Raw genomic sequence first — 24,739 nt, 5'->3', positions numbered from 1 at the left:
TATTACAACATAATATGCTTCTTGCAAGCCCTCCATTGATTGTGACCTATTGGCATTCTCACCACTATGCATGAATAGGGCTTATTTCATAACCATTAGGCTATTTCAGAAATGACAGAATATGTGACTTCAGTCTTGGGAGGAGTCTACTGCCATGTCATGGAGGGCATACCATAGTACATTTTTCATTCTATTTTGTAAAAACTTCAAGTCTGGCGTACTTTCATTGAAGACTATTTTGCTCTTTGTTTTTTTTTTTCTTTCCTCTTATAATTTTTCATAGAATTTAACCCCTCTATGATGATCTTTCTTTGTGAAGTTTTGTTTTCCTAAAATTTTAGAAAGAAGATATGTTTTAATTAACTTTTCTGAATTTGTAGGTTGAGAGTGTTTTTGGTGTTTTTATCAATTGTCCTAAGGTATGCAGCTTAGAGTCTGAGATCTCATGACTTTATCTCTCTCTCCTGCTTTCTATAACATTTTTCTTTTATTTTCCTGTTTAATTTGGATTTCGTTGCTGGGTGGTTTTTATTCAGTATAAAGTTGTAATTTGAAAGGCAACATTGACATGTTTTGAGAGTTAATGGGTGTTGGGTAACTATAGCTCCTTCAGAATTTTGTACTCATTACTATAGAAGTGCAAAAATCTCTCCCAATTTCACTGGCTATACTTAATTTGACCCACAGAGCTTTTGAGTGAGACTCTGTTTTGTTATTTTTTAAGTGATCAGGTTCAGGAGATTCCATATTGTTTTCCTCTGAGTTCTTCACAGATACAGAAGCCAATCATCTTTGGTTACTACTGGTGGCTTGACCCCCATCGCCTCTGATTTGGTAGTTCAGGGACTAACTATCTTGTCATTTCTTTTTGTTGTAGACATTTTTCATAAGTCTTTGGCACTGCTATCCTAGGTGATTTTATATTTTAAAAAATTTTACATTGTGTACTTTAATCTTCAAGTGTGTAGCAAAATTGATTTTCAAAAATGAACCCATGTGAACAACATCAAGGTCAGAGATTGACATTACCAGCACTCCCAAAATGTTTCTGGGGCCTTTTTTAAATTTCTAGACTTCCCTGCCATTCTAATATATAACATATAGATCAGTTTTGAGTGGTTTTGAATGTTCAAAAAATTCATGATTTTGTCTCTGGTTTCTTTGGCTCATCATTGTACTTGTAACATGCATGTGTTTCATTTTTATTGCTGTGTAGGTGAAATTAGCAAACCATGCCCTATAGGCAAATTCTTATACACACACACACACACACACACACACACACACACACAGAGTTTTTATTGGAACATGTATATGCTCATTTGTTCATGTGTTCTCTCTTACTATAATAGCAGAGATGAGAATTGTGACAGAGATCTTATAACCTGAAAAATCAAAATGTATTTACTCTCTGATTCGTTGCCAAAAGAGTTTACTTATTCCTGATTTATATTATTTCAAAAGTGTAACTTAATTATTATAGTCTGAAGTTTTAATTTGGGCCTAATACTAATAGTGCTAGTATAAACATTCTTATGTATATCCTTTGAATGAACATTTATGTGTATTCTAGTTTGCTATCAAACTAAAAGTGCCAACCACACTGTCTTCTTATTCTAGCTATTTTCAAGAACTTTTGTCTTTTATATTGAGCTTATTTATATTACACACTTCAATGTGATTTTCTATGTTTCTATCTAGCATTTATCATGCTTCTTAAATATATAGCTTGTTTTATCTTGGTTTCCGCAAATTGTTTGTCTCTTTCTTCTTCTGGGATTTGAGTTTATCTGTGTCAAACTGGTTCCCTGTATCCCTTATATCTCAGTGTTAGTCAGCTTCATATCACTTTTGTAAAACACCTGAGATAATCAACTTAAAAAGAGAAAAGGTTTATTTGGCTTGGTGTTTTGGGAATTTCAATCTGTGGTTGGTTGGTTCATTGCTTTGGGGCCCGTGGTGAGGTAGTACAATCGTGGTGGGAGCACATGGTGGAGCAAGCTGTTCCAATTATTGAAGCTAGGAAACAAAGACAGTAAAAGGTTGGCCAAGGACATGTTCCCAAGTACCTAAATCCTCCTGTTGGGTCTCACTTCTTAAAGGTTTACACCACCTTCCAACAGCACCAAACTTTGAATCCCAAGTCTGTATCACATGAGTCTTTGAGGCACATTCCAGATCAAAACTGTAGCAATCTTTTAAATTCTTTTATTTTCATTCCTGGATATTTTCTGGTGGGTATGCTTTATATTATGAAAATATTCCAATCTATTGCCTATTCATTTTTTTAACAAAGTCTTTTTCATGATGAATTAAATATAGCTCTTTAATTAAATATAGCTCTATCTCCACTCCATTTGATTAGTGCTTTAGTTAGGGCTTTCTTAATTCTATATTAATGAAACTTGGGCTACTCACAGTTATGAAGATAATAAACTACTTTTAAAATCTTTTATCATTGTTCCATTTACATTTGATCCACAGTGCATCTGGATTTGATTTTACGCATAATCTGAGATTTGGATCAAAGTTAATTTACCCTTGTTTATAGTTATGACCAAGTATATTCTTCAAATACTCATTCTTGAGTATATTTACATGGAAATGTCCTTTATTACTTTAGTAAATTATGTAGGGTTACAAAAGCAATATTGAATAGAAGTGGTGATAGAGGACAAAATACTATCTTTTTTATTCATCCAAGAAAAAGCTTTTTATACTTCAACATTAAGCATGGTGCTTACTAGAGTTGTTCTTCTTTTTTTATTTTTTGTTTATGTTTGTATTTGTTTGTCAAATTATATGTTTCTTCTATTATTTTCTAAGTTTTTAAATTTTTTATCATAAATGCAAAGTTTTATTGCATTCTATCTATTGAGGTGTGAATAAGTGCTTTTTTCATCTTTTATTTTATAATAGTGTTAAACCATGCTTGTATTCTTGGAAAAAAATCTTGTGGTCATGATTTTCTTGAAAATATATATCACTGGTTTAAATTCACTAATATTTTAGCTAGATTTTTTTTAACCAAGTTTTATATTGATTGGTCTGCAGGGTTCTTTTTGTAATGCTTTCCTTAGGTTTTGGCTGGCCTCATAAAAATGAGCTGGGAAAGATTCTCAGCCAGTCTCAATAGAGTCTGTATTATTTCAGAAATATTTTAACAAATCTACCAGTAGATTTGTTTTCAATATTTCTCGACATCAGTTATTCAGATTTTTTAAGTTTTTCTTTTCTCACTTCTATGAGTTTAGTTTTGCAAAGAATTTTTCATTAATATTATTAAATAGAATGATATGAAGATTTTTGAAAGAGTTTTATATTCTTTTTAAAAGCATCTGTATAATCTGTAAGTATATAAGCATCTCCCTTTTCAAACCTGACAATGGTAATTCAACTTTAATCCCCACCCCCACATTTTGACTTAGAGATTGTTCATTTTATTCTTTTTTTTTTTTCAGAGAATAGTGTGAAATTTTTTATTCATCTAGGACAGATCTTTTTCTGTTAAATTAACTTATGTTAATAGTTTTATGTCCTAGTTTTTTCTCCTAGGCTTTTAAAATAGAGGCTGAGGTTATTAATTTTGAGCTTTGATATTCTAATCTTTACATTTTAGAATATAATTTTCCCTCTAAACATTGCTTCAGGTGCATCCCATAATTTTTATGTTGAATATAATAAGAAACTTTATTTTCTAATTTCCATTGTTATTTCTTCATTGACTCCATGGTAATTTAGAAATGTATTTCTTAATTTCCACCTAATTGAATACTCTCTTATCTTTATTATTGACAGCTTACTTAATTTCTTCTCAGCTAGAGAACAGACTTAGAATTATTTGAAATTTATTAAAATTTCTTAAGAACAAGCATAACAGTCACTTTTAGTTATTCTGTGTGTACTTGTAGAAAGTATATATGTCTTTATTATAGGGTATAGCACTCTGTTTAAGTCCTAGTATATCACATTTTTAAACATTTATAATAAGCACTGCAAAAATGTTAATGTATTCTTTACCCTCTTTCTTTCATCTGTAAAATGTTCTAGATTAGTGGGGTGCAATGGCACATGCCTATAATTCCAGTGGCTCAGGAGCCTGAGGCAGAAGTATCACAAGTTTAAAACCAGCCACATTAACTTAGTGAGGCCCACAACAATTTAGGAAGATCCTGTCTCAAAATCAAAAATTAAAAAAGGGCTGAGATGTGGCTCAGTCAGTGGTCAAGTGCCCCTGCTTTCAAAAAAAAAAAAAATCTAGATTACCATACAGAGCAGGGGAAATGTGTATCTATCTGCTTGAGATAATAAAATCTATTAAGGTCACCTAATGTTCCATTAAAAAGACATCTTATTTTAAAAAGTAATTCACATAATAAAAAATTGTACAATCATCACTACATCTAGTTTCAAAGCATTTTTCATCACTGCAAAAGATATCCTATACCCATTAGGAGTCAAATAAAAAACTGTCCTCTCCCCCATTTCTCCTCCATTCATAGGCAACTACCAGCTTGAGTTCCTAGATGACCATTAGGATTCGGCTTATTAAATGGCATCATATGTTATGTGTCTTTATGACTAGCCTTTTATATATAGCATAATGTATTGAAGCCTTGTCCATATTGTTGTCTTATGTTACTTCATCCCATTGTGGTGGAAGAATAAAGTTGGGGTTTCTTCAAAGACCATTCCCAGACAATCATTATTTGACTTCTCTGGAAATTACCTAAAAGATCCCACTTACAGTTTTGTCTTTGAGTCAAAGAGAGCTTTCCCAGTGCAAAATATTTGCATTGGAGACATTTGTTGAAAATAATTACAAGAAATTGCTTAACTTCACAGTAGTTTGAAGAGGTAGAGATAAAGGTTGGGATGAACAGTAGTTTAAGCAAAAGATTAAAAGGAAAAGCTGGATATGTCCATAGGGGCTTTGAAAAGTTCCCTCATATACATGGGATTTTAGACGACCATACAAATTTGTAGGACAATGCATATATCCCAGGGTTTGTGTGTGCTCAGGAAAGACCAGACATAACTGAACTGTACACTTTAAACGACAAATAATTTATGGTCTCTCCCTCCTTCCTGCTCCCTTAACCCCCTTCCTCTACTCCATTTATCTCTCTTCTATTTTCATGGGACTCTCCCCACCCCTTTCTTAAATATTAAAAACAGCAAGAGAGAAAGGACTCATCACCTATCCCTCTTCCTCAATAAGTTTTAAAACTCTTCAGGAACTATGGAGTCCAGAAGGCACTGGGGTGACACAAAGTGCTCAAAGAAAATAACCATCAACCATAAATATCCAGCCAAACTATCTTTCAGAAATGTAAGCGATACTGACATTCTCAGGCAGACAAAGCAGAAATGCCATCACTTACAGATCTGCATTATAAGGAAATACCAAAAGGAGTCCTAGAGGCTGTGGGCTCTAGAGAGTAATTCAAATTTACATGAAGAAATAAAGAGCAATAGATTAGATAACTAAATAGGTAAATATAAAAGAAAGCATAATGTAAATTTTTTTGCCAGTAGATGATGCTTATTTTGCCTTCTTGATTTAAAATATGACCTCATGAAACAGTAATTAAAAATCTGTCAGTGAGCAAGTTTTAGATAAATATTTGATTTGTAAAAAAATAATACAAAAACAAGGAGGGGTTGTGAGAAAAGTCTTCAAATCCTTTGGAAATTTAATTAATATTAATGTAAACTACCATGGAACCTACTAAGAAAATGCATGAAAATATAATTATTAGGGAATTAAACATGTACCCTGGAAAATATAACACAAAAGAAGGTAGTAATTAAAAAATTGAGAAACAAAAAAAGACAGAAAGCAACAAATGGCATATGTAACTCTTGCCTCATAAGTAACTATATGAAATTTAAATGAACTAACCACTCCAGAGGCAGAGATTGGGATGCTAAGTAAAAAAAAAAAAAAAAAAAAAAAAAACTTGATCAAACTATTCTGACTATAAAACACACTTTAGATACACTGTCACAAACAAGCTGAATGTAAAAAGATAACACTATTCAAACAGCATAAAAGAGCTAAAATGACTATACTACTATCAGACAAAATAGATTTTAAAAGTAATTTTTGTTACAATGAAGAAAAAATGTAAAATGATAAAAAGGTCAAAGCATCAGGAACATATGACCATTACAAAAAAAAAGGGGGCCCCAAAATAGAAGAAGAAAAACGGAAGGGAGAAATAAATGCCACATAATATTTGGAGACTTCAGTACCTGTGTCCAACAATGGATAAAACAATCAGCAGATCAACAAGGAAATATTTGATTTCCCAGATATGCCACATCATACTAGTTAAAATTTCCAGATTTCAACAAATATTCTAATATATGTAAAGGGAGAAATTGAGACCAATACACAGTTAATAGCTTGTAAGATGTGATATGTGATTGCCACAACGGAAAAAAAAAAGTCTGTCAAGTACTCACAACAAACCTACATGTGTGTATTTTACATGATACAGACATTTTAGAAATTATATGTGTGCATGTATATGTGAGTATTACATCTACACAGGCACATACACACATCTTTTATAAGATGTTAAAAGTTGAATAGAAAAGCCATGAGAGTAATGTCTTTTGTTTCCTGAGGCAGAATTCCACTACATGATAACCTTGATCTAGATCTAAAGGGACACCACTGCTCTCCATGAGTTTTTAGTGATTGTGTTCTTATTCTTAAGATAGCCATTCCTTTTTTTTTGTTTCCTTTGTCATGTCTCTTATGCTTATTAGAGTCCTTTATGTTTTCTAGCTGTTAAAGAAAAATGCTCAAGTCCTTTGGTTTACCAGACTGGATAAAAATACACAACATCTGCTTTTTTTTCAATATTTTTTAATGTAAACTTTTTTATTTCTATATGACAGTAGAATGCCTTGTAATTCTTATTACGTGTATAGAGTACAATTTTTCATATCTCTGGTTGTATACATAGTATATTCACATCAATTCATATCTTCATACATGTACTTTGAAAATGTACTTCATACATTGTCTTTGAAAATCATTGCATTCCACCATCATTCATTACCCTTTACCCCCTCCCTTCCCCTCCAATTTCTCTGCTCTATCTAGAATTTGTCTATTCCTCCTATGCTCCAAGATCTAAAGGAACATTTGAAAATAAAAGGATAAATATATACCATTTGAGCACTAACTAAAAGATATTTTAACTATATTAAGAATAGACCAAAAAATGTTAATGGGTGTGGAAAACAGCAATAGAAATAAATGAAATTACTTCATAATGATAAAAATTAGAAGCTATAACAATCTAAATTTTTATGTATGTTTTCTGGGATTTTTAAGCTTCCCCTGTTACTTATTGCTCACATTTTTACAGTAGTTTGTTGACATCAACAAAATTTTTCATCATAATCTGTGTTCAGCTCTTTTCTTACATATGTGAATGGACTCCTTCTTAATACAAATATTTATTTGTGCTTACTAGTTGCTCTTGTTATCAGTTCTCTTTCTGTTCTTGATTGACTAAGGAGCCAAGGGTATTAGCTAAGTAGTTGATACAGATAACTTGATATTAGATTATATAAAATTATCATAGATACTTTCAAAGCAGTCTCTCAGGATTCTGTTTCTTATGCCCTTAATTTAGAATAGGCTGCCTGTACAAGGAGGGGGAAGACATATATATTCATTCCAATTAACTTGCCTTTCATTTTTGCCATTACTGATTTCTAATTGCATTTTGGCTTATGATTAACAATTATAAGTCATTTTCTTTGAAAGTCACAGGTACATGCTTACATCTATGTTTTCTCAAACACTTATGCCTCAGAAAGCAAGAACAATCATTTTGGAGTTCACATAACAACAGATAAAATCATACTTTTATTTTCCATAATGGAGAAGAAGAGCCTTTCCCAAAGAAACATAAGCATTATATTAAAAGCAATGAGAAATGAATTAATGAAAATTTTTTTAATTTTTCAGGATGAGAGAGACCCAGAGAAAGATGAAGAGCTGGAGCTGAAAAGAGGGCTGTTATACAGAGACTCTGCCTATGACAGTGACCCTGAATATAGGTATGGGCTTAGTTAATGCTGTATATAAAGATCTTTCTTATAACGGATGTAAAAATAGCCTGTTTTTCTCATCTGCTGAATTTTTAAAAATTTTTGATTCAAAAGTGTAATTTTTTATTTTTTACTATGTAAATTCCTATCACAATATTTTAATATGTATAAATTACTGAAGGGTTTTTTGTTGTTGTTTGTTTTGTTTTGTTGGTACTGGAGATTGAACTCAGGGTCACTCAACCTCTGAGCCACATCTCCAGCCCTATTTTGTATTTTATTTAGAGACAGGGTGTCACTGAGTTCTTAGTGCCTTGCCATTGTTGAAACTGGCTTTGAACTCATGAATCCTCCTGCCTCAGCCTCCTGAGCCTCTGGGATTACAGGTGTTCACCATGGCACCTGGCTGAAGTTTTTTATTTTATTTGAAGTTTTTTAAGTAAAATATATATAGCTAATTTATGGTGATAATTTTTATCCTACACTTAATATTTTATTTGACTGCACTGCAAGTTCACATATTTCATAATTTATTCTGACCTAAAAAAGGCTTTGTAATTTTAGAACATTACTAAATCTTTTTAAATAAATAAGAAAAAAATCTGTTTTCTTAGATTAAAATTTCAAGAATGTTAGCAATAATATTTTTGCAAAGTTGTACTAACATATCCCATGAGAACTTTCAAAAAAGTTGTCAATTGGCATAAAATACTATATTAAAATCTGTAAATTAGGTGTGGTAGTATATGCTTGTAATCTCAGTAACTCAGGAGACTGAGGCAGGAGGATCACAAGTTTGAGGCCAGCCTCAGCAACTTAGTGATACCCTGTCTCAAAATAAAAAGTAGAAAGGTCTGGAGATGTAGCTCAGTGGTTAAGCATCCCTGCATTCAATCCCCAGTACCAAAATTAAAGCAAAACCAAACAAAAACTGTAAATTGTGGGTGTATGCTGTCAAAGCATCATACCACTGATTACTATAGAGCTTTTACCATCATAAGATTCCTCAAGAACAAATTTAAGAGCTGCAAATAGTGGATTTGGGATTTTGAATAACCAAATTGCTGATCTTTACCATCAGTAAATGAGGCTAGAACATCTATGAACATCTCCTTTTGTTCCTTACACCAGCATGAGTGTGACAACATTGCCAATAGTTTTACTGCCTCCCAAGCAAGAGGTAACCTGGGCCTCCCATCAATGTATGTTTTATGTTATGAATGAATTGAAGGAGGAGTTATCCAAAGAGGAAAACTAAGGTTAAGAGAGCACATATCTTAAAAGAGGTTATCTTAAATTCTTTGTTCTTTTAGCTTTATTCCCTAGACTGTTATATGAATTACCTTCCCAATGTGGGGTGCTTAATCCATATAATTAATTATAATTTGGGTGAGGGGTGAGACTAGGAATGATACCGGAAAGGGTCTGATTTTCAAACTTTTGGGTACATACTAATTGCTTGAGTTGTTTCTTAAAAATATTGATTTCTACCTCCTACCCTGTAGATTCTAGTTCCTGCATATAGATGAGATCTAAAAGTATACATTTTAAGAAATACCATAGATGATTCTAATATCATATTTTAAAAAGCAATGCTCTTGATTTAAAATTTGCCATAAAATTCAATATTGATTCTTTTTCTAGTTTATCAATCAATGTTAATGACTAAGATTTTTAAATTTCCCAGGCGCCTCATATGAGAGAGTAAAGGAGAATATCAGAAAAGTTCTGCTTGTACATTTTTGAGATCACTTTATAATCCTTGCCACCCCTCTCATACGCAGTAGGAGGGAGTAGTCAGTCCTTTAAAATCTTTCCTGAGTGCTTTTCTTTCATATTATTGACCAAAATATTATTTGAGTTTTATTCCCAAGTCATATTATATACTAAGCCAAGAATCTACTCTCATTTGACTTTTCTCATATTAAAGATGAGAGAACCTACATTAATTACCCCATTGTTGAGGCTTCCAACAGCAAAAGTAAAGAGGTAATTTGGGTCTCAGCTTTTTAATTAGCCTTCTTCCTGTGCCCATTGACAGTTGTTAAGAGGAAGTCTATATGGACCTCTGGAATGAAGTGAAGAGCTCAGCATATTCCTTCCTACAAAAGAAACAATAAAACTGACCAGAATTATCAAGAACAATTTTAAAACTTGGGAATTGACCAAAGACATGTAACAGATTGAGAAACATTTGTCTAGAAAATCTACTAAACCATGGGAGTGTGACATTTTAACTTAGAGATTTCATCCTCCCCCCACAGCCACTGGCTCCCTAGCTCTGTGGCACAAAAGCACTACTAAAGCAGTCAAGTTAAAAGACCAGGAAGTTTACATGGAGCCAGGTGTTGGGGCATGAGCAGAAGCAATAATGATCCTACTGGCAGTCAGGGAAGGGCCTAGAGTCTTAATGCTTAGGACAAACAATAAAGATTCAGGAACCAGATAACCAAAGTGGGCCTTGATAAAGTTCTGCTTATTTATGGTTGTTTGGAAGGTTATATGTATGCATAAACCTGTTATGATTGTAAGGGACTAGGAAGGGGCCTGGCAAGCCAATAATTCACAACTGAGTGTGAAGCCTGAGAAAGGCAGTAAATAAAATCCAGAACAAGCTTATAAACTGGATAAACTGAATATATTCTCCAAGCCACTTACAGATCCACTGACAAAAAATGGAAGCCTTATAGGTTTACAGGCTCTGACCAATTGTTTCTTGGTCGCTAAGCCATGCTAACCCAGGTGTAGTCCCTAAGAAGCCAGGCTCGCCGCCTATAATCTAAGCAGTTTGGGAAGCTGAGGCAGGAGGATCATGAGTTCAAAGTCAGCCTCAGCAGTGGTGAGGTGCTAAGCAACTCAGTGAGATCTTGTCTCTAAATAAAAATACAAAATAGGGCTGGGGATGTGGCTCAGTGGTTGAGTGACCCAGAGTTCAATCCCTGGTATCCGCCCCCCCCCCCAAAAAAAAAAAACCCAAATAGGAACAAATTTTTTTAAAGTAGCAAAGGACACCAGCAACTATACAGGGAGAGAGAAATAAGAATACAGAGTATCAGTCCAAGCAAATCTTTAAACAAGTAAAATAAAATGTAATAATCTTGGCAGAGAAGTCAGAATCCAGAGTTGCTACAAATATGGTGGCACATGCCTCTAATCCCAGTAGCTCAGAAGGCTGAGACAGGAGGGTTCCGAGTTCAAAGTCAGCCTTAGCAGCAGTGAAGTGCTAAGCAACTCAGTGAGACCCTGTCTCTAAATAATATACAAAATGGGGATGTGGCTCAGTGGTTGTGTGCCCCTGAGTTCCATCCCCAATACCACCCCCCACCAAAAATGTCATTTTCAACAAAAATTTTGAGACATTTTAAGAAACATGAAAGTATGACCCATATTATATGAAAAATGAATTGTTAGAATCTGTATCTGAGGAGTCATCAATGTTGAATTCAGCAGATCAAGGCAACTGAGTTCAAAGAGCTAGAGGAAACCATGTTTAAAGAATTAAAAGTATAATGAAAATTTATCACATTGATCATATTAATTAAAATAAATTATTTCTTTTGATTTTTTCTTAGTAAAAAATATTTTGCTCATGATTTAAGATTATCTTATACTCTAGATGTACATTATGGTCATCATCCACAGAGTATAGCAGATACTCAATGTTTTCTGCAGGAAAAGAAGAATGGGAAAATAGAGCATTTGTTATTTCATCTTCCAAGCATTTGATATTCATGATAATTGCCCCATGTCTGCCATCACCTTTGTGCATGAAACTCATTAGAAAGACAGTTTTCTCAAAGAATCAATAAATGACTCCTTACTTTTAATTCTGTGGTTTCTAGGTGGCTTGCAGAAGGAATCTACTAACTTTATGGGCTTGCTTCTCAATTTTGAGTTTTATTTTCTAGAAAATTTTTAGTCATTTGCTATGATAGCCTGCCAAGTCCCAGTTCCCTAGGATGCTCTTTTTTCTTTTCTTTTTAGTACATTCTACATATACTTCATATTTCCTCAGTTTTCAGAATATTTAAAGTTCTCTACATTGTTATGCATTCTTTGAGCATTAGCCCTAATTTTAAAGACAAAGGTTGAGGGTAATGTTTTATATAGATAGGAGTTGGCCACAAAGGAGAGAAAAATAATAATAATAGAATAGAATATGACTGTTTAGCAGTGTTGTTCATAAAATTTGCTATTGATAACCACTGCTTTCTATTTAGATGTGCATATTTTCCAGGATACTGATAGTAGGAATATGCTCAATATAATATTTTGGTTATAAAATTATAACAGAAATTCAAGCTAAATAATTTAAATTTGGGCTTTATGCTTTTAAACAACACAGGATTGATTATAAATTTCATTACTTCTACATTGGTCACTATATGATCAATTTTATGACTCTACCAAGATGTCATAAATAAATATCCAGAAAGCTATCATTACTGTTTACAAAATTGCAAAATTTTGAAATTTTAAGTAAAAATAAACTTCCTGCCAAATTTTTCCAGACCAAAGAACATTAGAATTATCTATTCTGTCCACTTTAGCTCTTCTTTACAGAACTTTTTCAGAATCACAGTTGGTCCTAAAGGACTTTCTGAATTTTATTTCTTTATTACAAGCCACTAAGATAATATTTTAAAGCAACTTTGAGACATTTATTGTCTAATGCAACCAAAGCAGTAGTAAATCTGTGTCTAATCGCAATATAGTACTTTATTAAGTGTGTTAAGAGCTCAATTTACAAACTGGGAAGAACCCATACCATGATTTTAAAAGTTGGTAGTCTTTATATTATCTTTCAGATAATACCAGGGCAGTGGTATATACGAAAAATTCAAAATTCAGTTGATTAGGTTTATTAGGTTATAATTAGCCTGGAAACTAAAAACAACAACAACAACAACAACAAACAAATAAACCAACCATAGTTTGGAGAAGTACATTGTTAGTTGGTAATTGTGAACAACAGACAGCAAGAGAGGAATGAATCTGCCTTTTGTGAAATAGTAATTAACGACTTACAGAAGACAAATACAAAACAGAAAACAAATAAATAAAAAAAAACAAATGAGACTTCCTAAGGATGAGGGACAGAGGCTTTCTAGAAATTAGGCTGGTCAATATATTTGCAGAGGTATGAGGTACATGCAGATATATCTCATAATGTGTGTGTGATTCTCTTATACCATAAATCAAATTATTAAAGTCTTTTAAGTGACAACAGCAATTAGACCTGGAGAGAAATTGTATGAAAGAAATTATTATGTTCAATTGTCTAGATTGTTTTTTGTGCACAGCTAATGAAAAACATATGCTGCTTATCTCAAAGCATTAGCATTGAGACATGGCTAAGGTCTTTTGGAAATTGTAACGATTATTGATATTATTAGAAACTGAATGAATATATATTATTATAATCATGTTTTAAAATACTTTTTAATAATCTAGAGATGCTCTCATTTTCAAAATTATCCAGTGTGAAAAAGTGGTACCAAATGTAAAGAAAAGTCACTAGGATCTAGTAAATACTAGAAAATGTATGGAGGAATTCCATTCTAGCAAAGTATGGAGAAGTAAAGAGACCTATTGTCATGGTATATGAAAGTAAAGTTTTTCAGACTTTTTATTGTGAAATATAAACAATAGCTGAGTAATATTAAGTTTCATGTATTCTTAACAACAATAAAATGGATACTCAACAATCTAGCTTAAGAAGTGGAAAATAACTCATAATTTTGAAGCCATATGACCCTCAAAAGTTTCATCTCTTTCCGCAGATATAAATGCTACTATGAATTTTCTGTTAATCTTGCTCTTATTCTTTTTTATTGATTTTTTTAAAAAATAAATTACAGTGGAATGCATTATAATTCTTATTACACATATACAGTAAAACTTTTCATATCTCTGGTTGTATATAAACTATGTTGACATCAATTTGTGTCTTCATACATGTACTTTGGATAATGATGTCCATCACATTTCACCAACATTTCTAACCCCATGCCCCCTCCCTTTCCCTCTCACCCCTTGGCCCTATCTAGGATTCATCTATTCCTCCCATGCTCCCCCTCCCTATCCCACTATGAGTCTGCCTCCTTATATCAGAGAAAATATTCAGCATTTGTTTTGGGGGGGAGGATTGGCTAAATTCACTTAGCATTATCTTCTTCAACACCATCCATTTACCTGCAAATGCCATGATTTTATTCTCTTTTATTGCTGAGTAAAATTCCATTGTGTATATATAAGCCACATTTTTAATCCATTCATCCACTGAAGGGCATCTAGGTTGGCTCCACAGTTTAGCTATTGTGAATTGTGCTGCTATTATAAACATTGATGTGGCTGTGCCATATTCTTCTTTAGAGTTATATCACACATGTATCCCATCCAAAAGTGATAATGTATTTAATTGTGCTTGTTTCCAACTTTACATAAGTGTGATTATAACTATGTGTAGTATTCACAGCTTGCTTTTTTCCTACTTGTTTTTCATTTTCACACACAATTATTCATGCAGCTGTAGGTATTAACGTTTCCTGCCGTATCCCCTGCTATTATTTAGGACAATATCTGTGCTGTGTGTATGTGCCATTGCATAGGACACAAATCACATTTTTATTTATCTGTTCTAATGTAGATATTTAGGTTGTTCCCAACATTGTTATTATGAATAGTTTATACATACTTATTGTTATGCATGTGTAAAGATTTTTCTGGGTATCTAGGAATAGAATTAATGGGTTAAAGTTGCATAATCCCTCTAACTTGGTCATGCCAAACTTTACACAAAGTTAATGTGTAAGTATTTCCATTATTGTACATCCTCAACTGACAGTGTCAGGGTTTAAGGGTGATCATGTGGATGTGTTCCATACCTTTTTGTGTCATCATTTTTTTTATGTACAATGAAGACTGACATCAAGCCAAATAAATTCTCTTTACAGATAAAGAGCTCCAAGAATTCCTATTTTGCCACAGACAATGGCAATAATATTATAGAACTGATAAGTCAGGGTAAGAAATTGGTTGCATGAAGTAAGATCTAAGTATATGAAGAAAGTGTCACATTTAATGGTCAAGAAATACAGTTTCATATGACACAAATGTCATAATCTCTAACAGACTTGAGTGTTCTAATCTATAATAAGTATTTCACTTATTGAAGTAGGTTGATTTTATTTATTTAAAAAATTCAGATTTTCTGAAGAAATTGATGTTTTATCTATAGCAAATTATGTTAAACCCAGAAATTAATGTTCATGACAGTAGAATTTTAACTTCAGTATCTTCAACAAATATTATCAAAAAATATTACCAACCCATCAAAGAATATTACACCTAACCTAGTCCTGATCTATTTCATTAGTTACATATCTGTTTTTTTAGTTTTTTTCCAGATGCTTAAAACTATAGTAGATCCTTGTTACTTCAAAGTCAGACTCTTCTGTGTTATTTTTATTTTTCATGAGTGTTTCATCTTCAGTCTGCATTTTTCCATCTTCCTGAGGGCAATAGCAGTGTGGTGTAGTAGAAAAGCTCTGGAGCCACAGACTGTCTCCTTTCTCATCTGTCACTTTCTAGCTGAGTGCTCTTAGGCAAATCATTTAACCTCACTTAGTTTTAATTTCTACCTCTATCCACTTGTGTCATGATATTTATTGATAAATTTATAGAAAGTATCTAATTCAATGCCTCATATTATTCAATAACTTTTGTGCTCGAGGTAAGTGCTATACAATGAACTTTATATATATTATAAAGAATAATATATATGTGTATATATATATATAATTTTTAATTTTTAAACAATTGTAAAAATATAGCTGAGAAAACTGAGACTCTAGGTAGTTAAATAAATTTCCCAAGGTACCACAGTTCCAGACTGACTTTAAAAGGCTATTCTCATACTGGTCATACCAGACCATCTGTATGCTACTTTTACCAAGCCGTACCTGTTTTTCTAAATTCCTTTTTAACTCTTAACATGAAATTTTCATTGTTTTGTAACTGTTTCACACAAATAGTTCTGTTTCCCCTTTTAGAGAGTCAGTATTTGATGCAGAACCTTCAGCGTATTTTATTGTTCACAGTCCCCCTCCCCACCTCTGCCAAGTATCACACTCCCATAAAAAAAAAGTGTTAGGTTTAAATAGTACTACCTCTAATTTACTTTTATCATTGTTTTAAACCTTTTGGTTTCACCATTGTTTATATCCTTTTTTTATAGCTCATATCAGCGGCCACATGGCTCTCTCCATTTGGATGATGGTGAATACTGGTCCAGGGCAGCCTCTTACAATAAGGGAAAATCCCACCGACCCGTCTTTGAGAACAGCATGGACAAGATGTACAGGAACTTATACAAAAAGGCCTGTAGTTCTGTTTCTCATACACAGGAAAGCTTCTGAGACCATCCATGATAAACTGTGTGAATGTCCGTGTCAACCTCTCAATGAAATCGTTTGATGTGATCAATATCTGTATTCATTTTTTTTAAAAACAGGTGGTTCATTGAGTAAAATAGTTAACACTGAATCAAGTTTATTACTTCAAATGGTGCATTTTCATAAACAAGCCTTTTTTATTTCAGGAGATTGTGCTGTTTCAGATGTCAGAGCTATGCCACACAATCACTTCAATCTCTGAGAGCATGCTTCTCACATATATCTCATATCAACATCTACAAATTGAACAGTTTCTCTCTAGAAATGTTCTTCTGCCCTAATCACCTTGTATTTTTTATTTTTAATTAATATTAACTTAAAAATTAGTAGAAAGATATACTATATAAAATGAATTTCCCAAGAATTTAAACCCTGTTTTAACTGATAGTTTCTGCTTTTCTTCTAGCTATATTTCTTAGCTCATAAGAAATAGCTTTTTTAAAATTCGTTTTTTATTTGTTCTTTTTAGTTATACATGATGGTAGAAAGCTTATATAATCATTTACTTCCTCTTTTCTTTAGTTCGTCTTTAGAAAAACTACTTTATAAGATACCTAAAATGTGTAAGTAAGAGTTAGACATAGCAGCGGCCATGTATAAACCGTGAATAACTAATTTTTTAGAATGCTTTGCACAGTTTTCTTCTAGGGCCATGCCTTTTGATGCAAGTAGAATCAGAAAATAGCCTATATCATCAAGTATGTAGAAACTCAGTAAAAATAAGGGACTTTTAAGTTAAACTCTTTGGTATTTTGAAGTAGCCTCACTTTAATGGACACTTGAAACCATAGGGAATAAAATAATATGGCAGAGTGCTTTTTAGTAGACACTCAAAATCTTATTGGTTGAATAATAAAATGAGCTCCTCATTTCCCATCCAACACATAATCTATGAATACAGTGACACTTTGAAGATATGAAACAAAAGTCAGATGCCAAATTCACCAGAGAGTGAATGAGGGGAAAACAAAGTGTTTGAAATAAGTAAAATTTATTTACAAGCTTGAAGAGTTGACTACAAGATATTTTCTCATTGACTGTATCATTGGTTAAGTCTACAGTTGTGATTTAAAGAGAAAAAGAAATGACTTGCAGTCTACTGAAATTAAAATGGGAAATTGGATAACTTTGTGTTAGGAAACAATATACATGTGTTATCTAACAATAGAACTTTTAACTTCAGGTTAAGAATGTTTTAGTATAGCAATCTGTGATATATCGAAAAGGACATGGCAATATGAGCTGGAGTCCTAGACTTTCTCCCATCTCTGCCATTTTCTAGTTGAATCTCTTTAATTCTCTAGTCCTTAGTTTCCTCAGCTGTCAAATAAAGGGAATGGTATGGCTGTTAAACCATGTTCTGTGGACCAGGACGATGGTTCTAAGAGATGTTTATAGGAATGTAGATATAATTTTTTTATTGGTCATGTAAGTTTTATGAAAGTTGGTTTAACACACACATGTGGGTGCATGTGTATGTGTCATATAGAGTCCTACGTAGAATGGCAGGAATGAAAAGGGATGTTATTAATGTGTGGGCGCAGCACTTATAAACTGGGGCTGTCAGCCAAGTTAGGTCCTAGGGTCTCCATAATCATACTGAAAACTACCATGTGGGAGACTTTAAGAAATTCTGGATAAACCTTTTACAGTATCTAGTAGAAAGTCTTCCTCATAATTGATGCTTCTTAAATATTTATTGAATTAACCCAGAATTTCCTAACCTAAATTGAGCATATAACAATGTTGTTACAGCCACTACTCCCTGTTTCCCCAGCTCCCCATTGCTCCACCCCAAGTGCTATATTATCTGGTACATGTGGACACCAACTGATGAAATGCTAACACTACACAAATACTGAGTTACCCTCTGGCTGTAGGTTAAATAATGTTTTGCACAACAAGCTTTTGAATTTTAGCATTGAATAATGAATGCTCTTTTTAGAAAAGCATATCCTCAGTGGAAATTAGTGTTTTTTTCTGGGAGAAGATGAAAAATTCTTCAGTTTTAAAAGTTGCTGTTTAATGAAAATAACAAATTTATATATCAAAGACAATATTATATACTATCACAGAAAATCTTCTGAATAAGTAACATGAAAATTACTTATTGTGCCTATGTCTGCTATTAGCTAAGAGAAGGGCCACAAAAAGTAGAACTCAAAAAAGAAAATTTAGAAACTGATGACCATTTTCCTATGGATTAAATTTGGCATATCTATAAAGAATGAGAGCATATTCTTAGTTATACAGCATCTTTGCTGCATCTGATTATTTTCCATTTCCTAATGGAAGGATTGGTCTTTGTTGTTCTATTACTCTCACTTATTGTATTGTAGTGTTTTAAAATAGTAAAACCTTTAAGTACTAATATAGTTGTATTTTCTTATTCATAGAAGCAGGAAGGTGCAATTGTTTATTCCTATCCTTTATTTCCCATAAATGTGATAATAATCATTGGGCTTACTATGAAATATAAGTAAGATTTTTTTCTTCCTTTGATATATCTTCTTCTTTAAATAGAAAAGGAATTTTAGGAAAGAAAATATTTAATTTAGCCAAGAAATAATGACATACCATTGGGAGAATCTTTCCTGGTTTTACTAATAGTTATGGTACCCTAAAATCATTTATCCTTCTAGAAACTCAGTTTTGTCACATATAAAGCATTGAAGTAATTAATTTAAAATAATATTTTTAGCAGTCTAACATTTATATAATTGTACAATTGATTAATGTGTATGATCAGGAAGGTCCTAGGCAGCGTAGTTGTGATTTGATTTCAAAGATTAAGCTCCTGATTAAAAACCAGGAGCAAGTAGAGGAGGATCATTGTGTTTACTTGCTAATAATAGCTTTATTAAGATATAATTAGCTCTCAAAGTATATAATTAAGTAGTTTTTGCTATTTCCCAGAATTATGCAAACATAACTACTAGCTAATTACAAAATATCATCCCCCCCCAAAAAAATCCTTTAACAATTAGCAATTACTTTCCATTACCCTCTCCCCTCAACTCTTGGAAAACACTAATCTGCTTTCTGTCTCTCTACCTATTATGGACATTTCCTATAAATGGAAGCATATAATATGTGACCTATTGTGTGTACATTCTTTCACTTAAGATGTTTTCAGGGTTCATACAAAATATAACATGTTTCATTATTTAATCCCTTTTTATTAGTAAATAATTCATTGTATGAATATATCATGTTTTGTTTATCTATTCAGTTGATAAGACATTTGGGTAATTTTCACTTTGGGCTCATTTTGAAATGTTGCTATGAATATTCAATTTTTGTGTGGACATACTGTTTCATTTCTTGTGAGTACATACCTAGAAGTTGAATTTCTGTGTCATATGGACATATGACATTCCAAGGTGGCCTACCTTTGAGAGGACCCCAGTAGCCTTTGACTCAGAGGACCTCAAAAGCCTTCTCAATTGCCTTGGATCATCCATGACTTTTGTTTATGATAGACTGTGGTTTTTGCCTTCATGGATCCAGGTGCCTCAGCTACTACCTACCCCAATAGGAGATACTTCAGCCAGTGTCACTGTGGACATACTGACACTGGTTTCCAGTACAGTTACTACATACAACTGGCCCTGACCCCATTACCCATACCAATTTTAACTACCTTATATGCCTGTGACCAGTTCTTGTTACTGAAGGTATGCACTCAGTTGGCCTTGGCTTTTGCCATAGTATATACAAGCACTGCTGGTTTGTATCACTGTATGCTTGCCTTCTTCCAGCCCTCAATAGCATATGTACTTGCTGTTGATACACTGCTGGTTTGTACCACTATACTGCTCCACTACTGGCTCTAGCTTTTGCAAACATATGTACTCACATCATCAGCTCTGTCATTTCCCTGTGTGGGTGTACTCATCATTGGCCTCAAAAGCCCCAAGGACCCCTACAACCCCTGTGGATACCACAGAATCCCACAGTATTCACTGCTGAGGACCACACTATGGTCAGTGTTTTAGACCTCAGCTGCCTGAGCTATTGTGCCACTTCTCCTACCCTCCTGCAGATCTGAAGTTGTGGCATGCCCCTTCATTTGGTTCTACATGTACCACTAGTCCCAGTGCCATGGCATGTTCATGCTCCTCCAAAGATATTCTGTTAAATTTGATTTCTCCAAATTGATGACTCCAATGCACAAGTACAGGGAAACACGATACCATCAAAAGTATACAATACATTTTAACTTACCTTAAACAAATGGAAGAAAGTGAAACATGAATTACCTGGTAAAAATTCAAAATAATTATTCTAGCGAAGCTCAGTAAGATAACAGACTATTTAACAAAACCAGGAAAACAAACCATGAACAAAATGTTGAGACACCCAACAAAGAGAATAAAGTACAACAAATTCTCAAGCTGAAGAATACAATGAACTAAAAAATGCAATAGAGAGCTTCAAGATCAGACTTCAACAGAAGAAAAAACTATTGAATTCAAAAATAGGTTATTTAGTTCGAGGGAAAAATGAAAAGTATATAGTATTAATGGGACAGTACAAATAACCAATACATGCATTATAAAAGGTAAAGAAGGAGATATAAAAGGGCAGCAGGCTTTTAAAGAAATAACTGAAACTTTCCAAACCTTGAAAGTAGACATTCAGACTCAAGAGAAATAGAAGACAAGACACCCAGAAGAGTCCAAAATGGTTGAATAAAAAGGTGTCTACAATGAAATGCATTACAATTAAACTTCCAAAATACAATGGACCTTTGTAAAAACTATTAGTGGATTTCTTAACAGAAACCTCCTCGGAAGCCAGGATTCATATGATTAAAGCAGTGAAATAACTGAAAAGTAGTGTATCTTGAAAAGCTATCCTTTAAAAATGAATGGGTGATAAAATCTTTCCCAGACAAAAACAGAGGGTGTTTGTCCTACCTGCTTAAGGGAGTTCTTCAAGGAAAATATAAAGAGTGCTAAATAGAAACTTGATAGAATAAGAAAATATAAATCCCACAGATAAAATCAAATATAGAGTGAAATAGGAGCTAATTTAACACTGTAATGGTGGTGTGCTAATCTATAATCCTAATATAAAGGTTAAACAAGTATTGAGGGGCTGGGGATATAGCTCAGTTGCTAGAGTGCTTGCCTCACATTCACAAGGCACTGGATTCAATCCCCAGTACCCTTACCCCCCCACAAAAAAAGAAATTGTGTGTGTGTGTGTGTGTGTGTAGACTAACTGTAATTACAAAAATTCAGTAAACAATTCACTATACAAAAAAAGCAAACTCTGATTTCAAAAACATGAAGTATATATAGAAGAAGCTAAAATTGTTTTGTTTGTAATTGAACATAAGTTGTTAGCAAATTAAAATAGATGGCTACATACCAGAAATCTCATACAATAAACCACAAAGGAAAAAAGTATAGATAATACAAAAGATAGAGAAGAAGGTAATCAAACCAAATCACTATGAAAAATAAGGAAAGCAGGAAGATGGGAATAAAATTGTTGCAAATCAGAACAGGTTAATAAAATGGCAGTAGCAAGTTTTTACTCACCAGTAAATGTAAATGGATGAAACTTCCCAATAAAAGACATATAATAAATAGATAAAAAGCCAAAACCTAGCTGTATTCTGTCTGCAAGAGACATTTTAGGTATGAAAGCTGAAAGTGAAGGATGAAGAAAGATTTCCATCCAAGTGCTTACCAAAGACAACAGGAGCAGCTATACCTTTATCAGACAGAATGGACTTTTTAAGTCAAAAATTATAGACACAATATTATTGTATAATGAAAGATTCAAGTCAATGGAAAAATATAACAATTATAAATCTATCAGCATCCAACATTAGAGCACCCTAAAGTATAAAGCAAATATATTGGAATAAGAAAATTGACAACAAAATGATAATACTAGGAGGCCTAAAACACCTAGTTTAATGTGCATAGAATATCCTCCTACACAATCAGAAAACAACTGACTTGAATACCACTATAGATCTAAGGGGCTGACAGAAATAAACAAAGCTATGCTTGTAAATTCACAAGGGACATTCTTCAGAGTATTTGGCATCTTAAATCACAGAAAAGTCAACAAATTTAAGACAATTGAAATCAAGAAACTTCTGAGACCACAGTGGAATAGAACTAGAAATTGATGAGAGATATCAGGAAAAATTACAAACACATGGAAACTAAACACATTTTGATTAATCATTGGGCTGTGATCTAAAGGGGAAATTAAAAAGAACTTTAAAAATACCTTGAGACAAATGAAAGTGAAGACAACTTACTAGAATTTATGGGGTGAAGCAAAAGCAGTAAAAAAGGGAAAGTTTAGAGTGTCAAGTGGATTATAAAAGAGGAAAAGATCTCAAAGTAACTTGACAACCCAAATTTAGCAGAAGGAAGGAGATAATAGAGTTTAGAGTAGACAAAGTAGCAGATAGAAATTTAACAAAACTGAAGTTGCTTTTCTGAAACTAAAAATTGGCAAACCTTTAAAATAACAAGAAAAAATAACTTTCAAATAAAATTAGAGAGGAAACATTACAATGGATGACAGAGAAATAAAAGATATAATAGTCTATTATACATTATATACCAAAAAATTTAATAACCTATGTAAAAAGGATAAAGTCAACCACTCAGAAACATAAAAAGAGTTTCAAGACTGAATCAGGAAGAAATAACTTGACTAGACCAATTACAAGAAATTCAGTTCTCCTTGAATTTCAACCAAGCCCACCATCCAATGGCTTCATGGTTGAATTCACATATGCAAGGAAAATTAACACTATTTTAAAACATATGAAAGCTAAACACTTAAAACTCATTTTGTGATACCAGCATCACCAAAAACACTACAAGAAACAAATCTCTGATGAGCAAAAATACAGAAACATTTGGTAAAATACTAGAAAATTAGTTCAGTAGCACATTGAAAAGATCATATGTCAGAATCAAATGATATTTATCCTTGGGATACAGAGATAGTTCAATATACAAAAATAAATCAATGTGATATATAAAGAATGAAATACAAATGTTCATCCTAATAGATGCTGAAAGGCTTTGTCAAAATTCAATATCCTTTCATGATAAAACAAAAAATATATATATAAGGAACTTAATGAAAGACCCATAGCTAGCATTTATATTACTCCAACTTCTGTTATTGTAACAAAATACATGACATAATCAACTTTAAAAGAACACAAGTTTATTTTAGCTAACAATTTTGGAGATTCCAGCTCATGATTGGCTCACTGCTTTGGGGTTTGGACATACATTATGGTGGGGAGTGTGCAATGGGGCAAAGATGTTTACTTTGTGGCTCAGGTGTGAAAAAGAGAAGAGACCAGAATATCACAGTCTTTTTCAAGAGTATGATCCCAATAACCTAAACTCTTTCACTAGAACCCACCTATTAAAGTTTCCACCACCACCCAAAAAGCACCATTCTGGGGAACAAACCTTTAAACACATGGGCCTTTGAGAGACTTAAGGTCCAAACTATGACAAAATCATTATTTATGGGAAAAATTTTGAAAATGTTTCTTCTGTGGTCTGGGACATAGCAAGAGGCCCCCTTTCTTCACTGTGGTTCAACATATTACTGGAAGTTTTAGTCTGAGTAATTAGGCAAAATTTTAAAGGAGATGCAAAATTATCTCTGCAGATGACATGATTATATATATTAAAAACCCTAAAGATCTACACAAAATCTGATAGAATTAATTCAATTAAGCTTCAGGAATACAAAATCATCACATAAAACTCAGTATCATTTATAGTCATTAACATTGAACTATCTGAAAGAAAAAATGAAACAATACCATGTAAGTTAGTTTTTAAAAAAAGACTCTGGGATTAACCAAAGAAGTGAAAAATTGTACATGGAAATTTTGACAGATGAAATTTTAAAAGACTAATGTTGGAAGGATATACCATGTTTATGGACTGGGAACTTTTTTTTTTTTGGTACCAAGGATCGAACTCAGAGGCACTTAACCACTGAACCACATCCCCAGCCCTTTTTTATATTTTATTTTGAGACAGGGTCTCATTGAGTTGCTTAGGGACTTGCTAAGTTGCTGAGGCTGGCTTTGAACTTAGGATCCTCCTGTACCAGCCAAACCACTGGGATTACAGGCATGTACCACTGAGCCTGGCCGTGTTCATGGATTGGAATACAGTACTGTTAAA

The 24,739-nt window shown here is 33.0% G+C and overlaps 1 protein-coding gene across 1 annotated transcript in view; it reads left to right on the top strand.

Moving 5' to 3' along the window:
- Positions 1-16,588, top strand: part of Spata6 (spermatogenesis associated 6) — a 121,382-nt gene extending 104,794 nt beyond the window's left edge. Inside the window, exons 12-13 of the mRNA XM_077791295.1 lie at positions 7,997-8,088; positions 16,319-16,588. Coding sequence (XP_077647421.1) covers positions 7,997-8,088; positions 16,319-16,499 — 273 coding nt within the window. The 3' untranslated portion in view covers positions 16,500-16,588. The remainder of the gene's footprint in view (positions 1-7,996; positions 8,089-16,318) is intronic.
- The last annotated feature ends 8,151 nt before the right edge of the window (positions 16,589-24,739 follow it).

The sequence above is a fragment of the Urocitellus parryii genome, chromosome 11 (genome assembly GCF_045843805.1).
Source record: "Urocitellus parryii isolate mUroPar1 chromosome 11, mUroPar1.hap1, whole genome shotgun sequence".
In the NCBI taxonomy this organism is placed as follows: Eukaryota; Metazoa; Chordata; class Mammalia; order Rodentia; family Sciuridae; genus Urocitellus; species Urocitellus parryii.
Note: the sequence above shows the minus strand (reverse complement) of the source record. Positions and strands in the feature narration are given on the sequence as shown.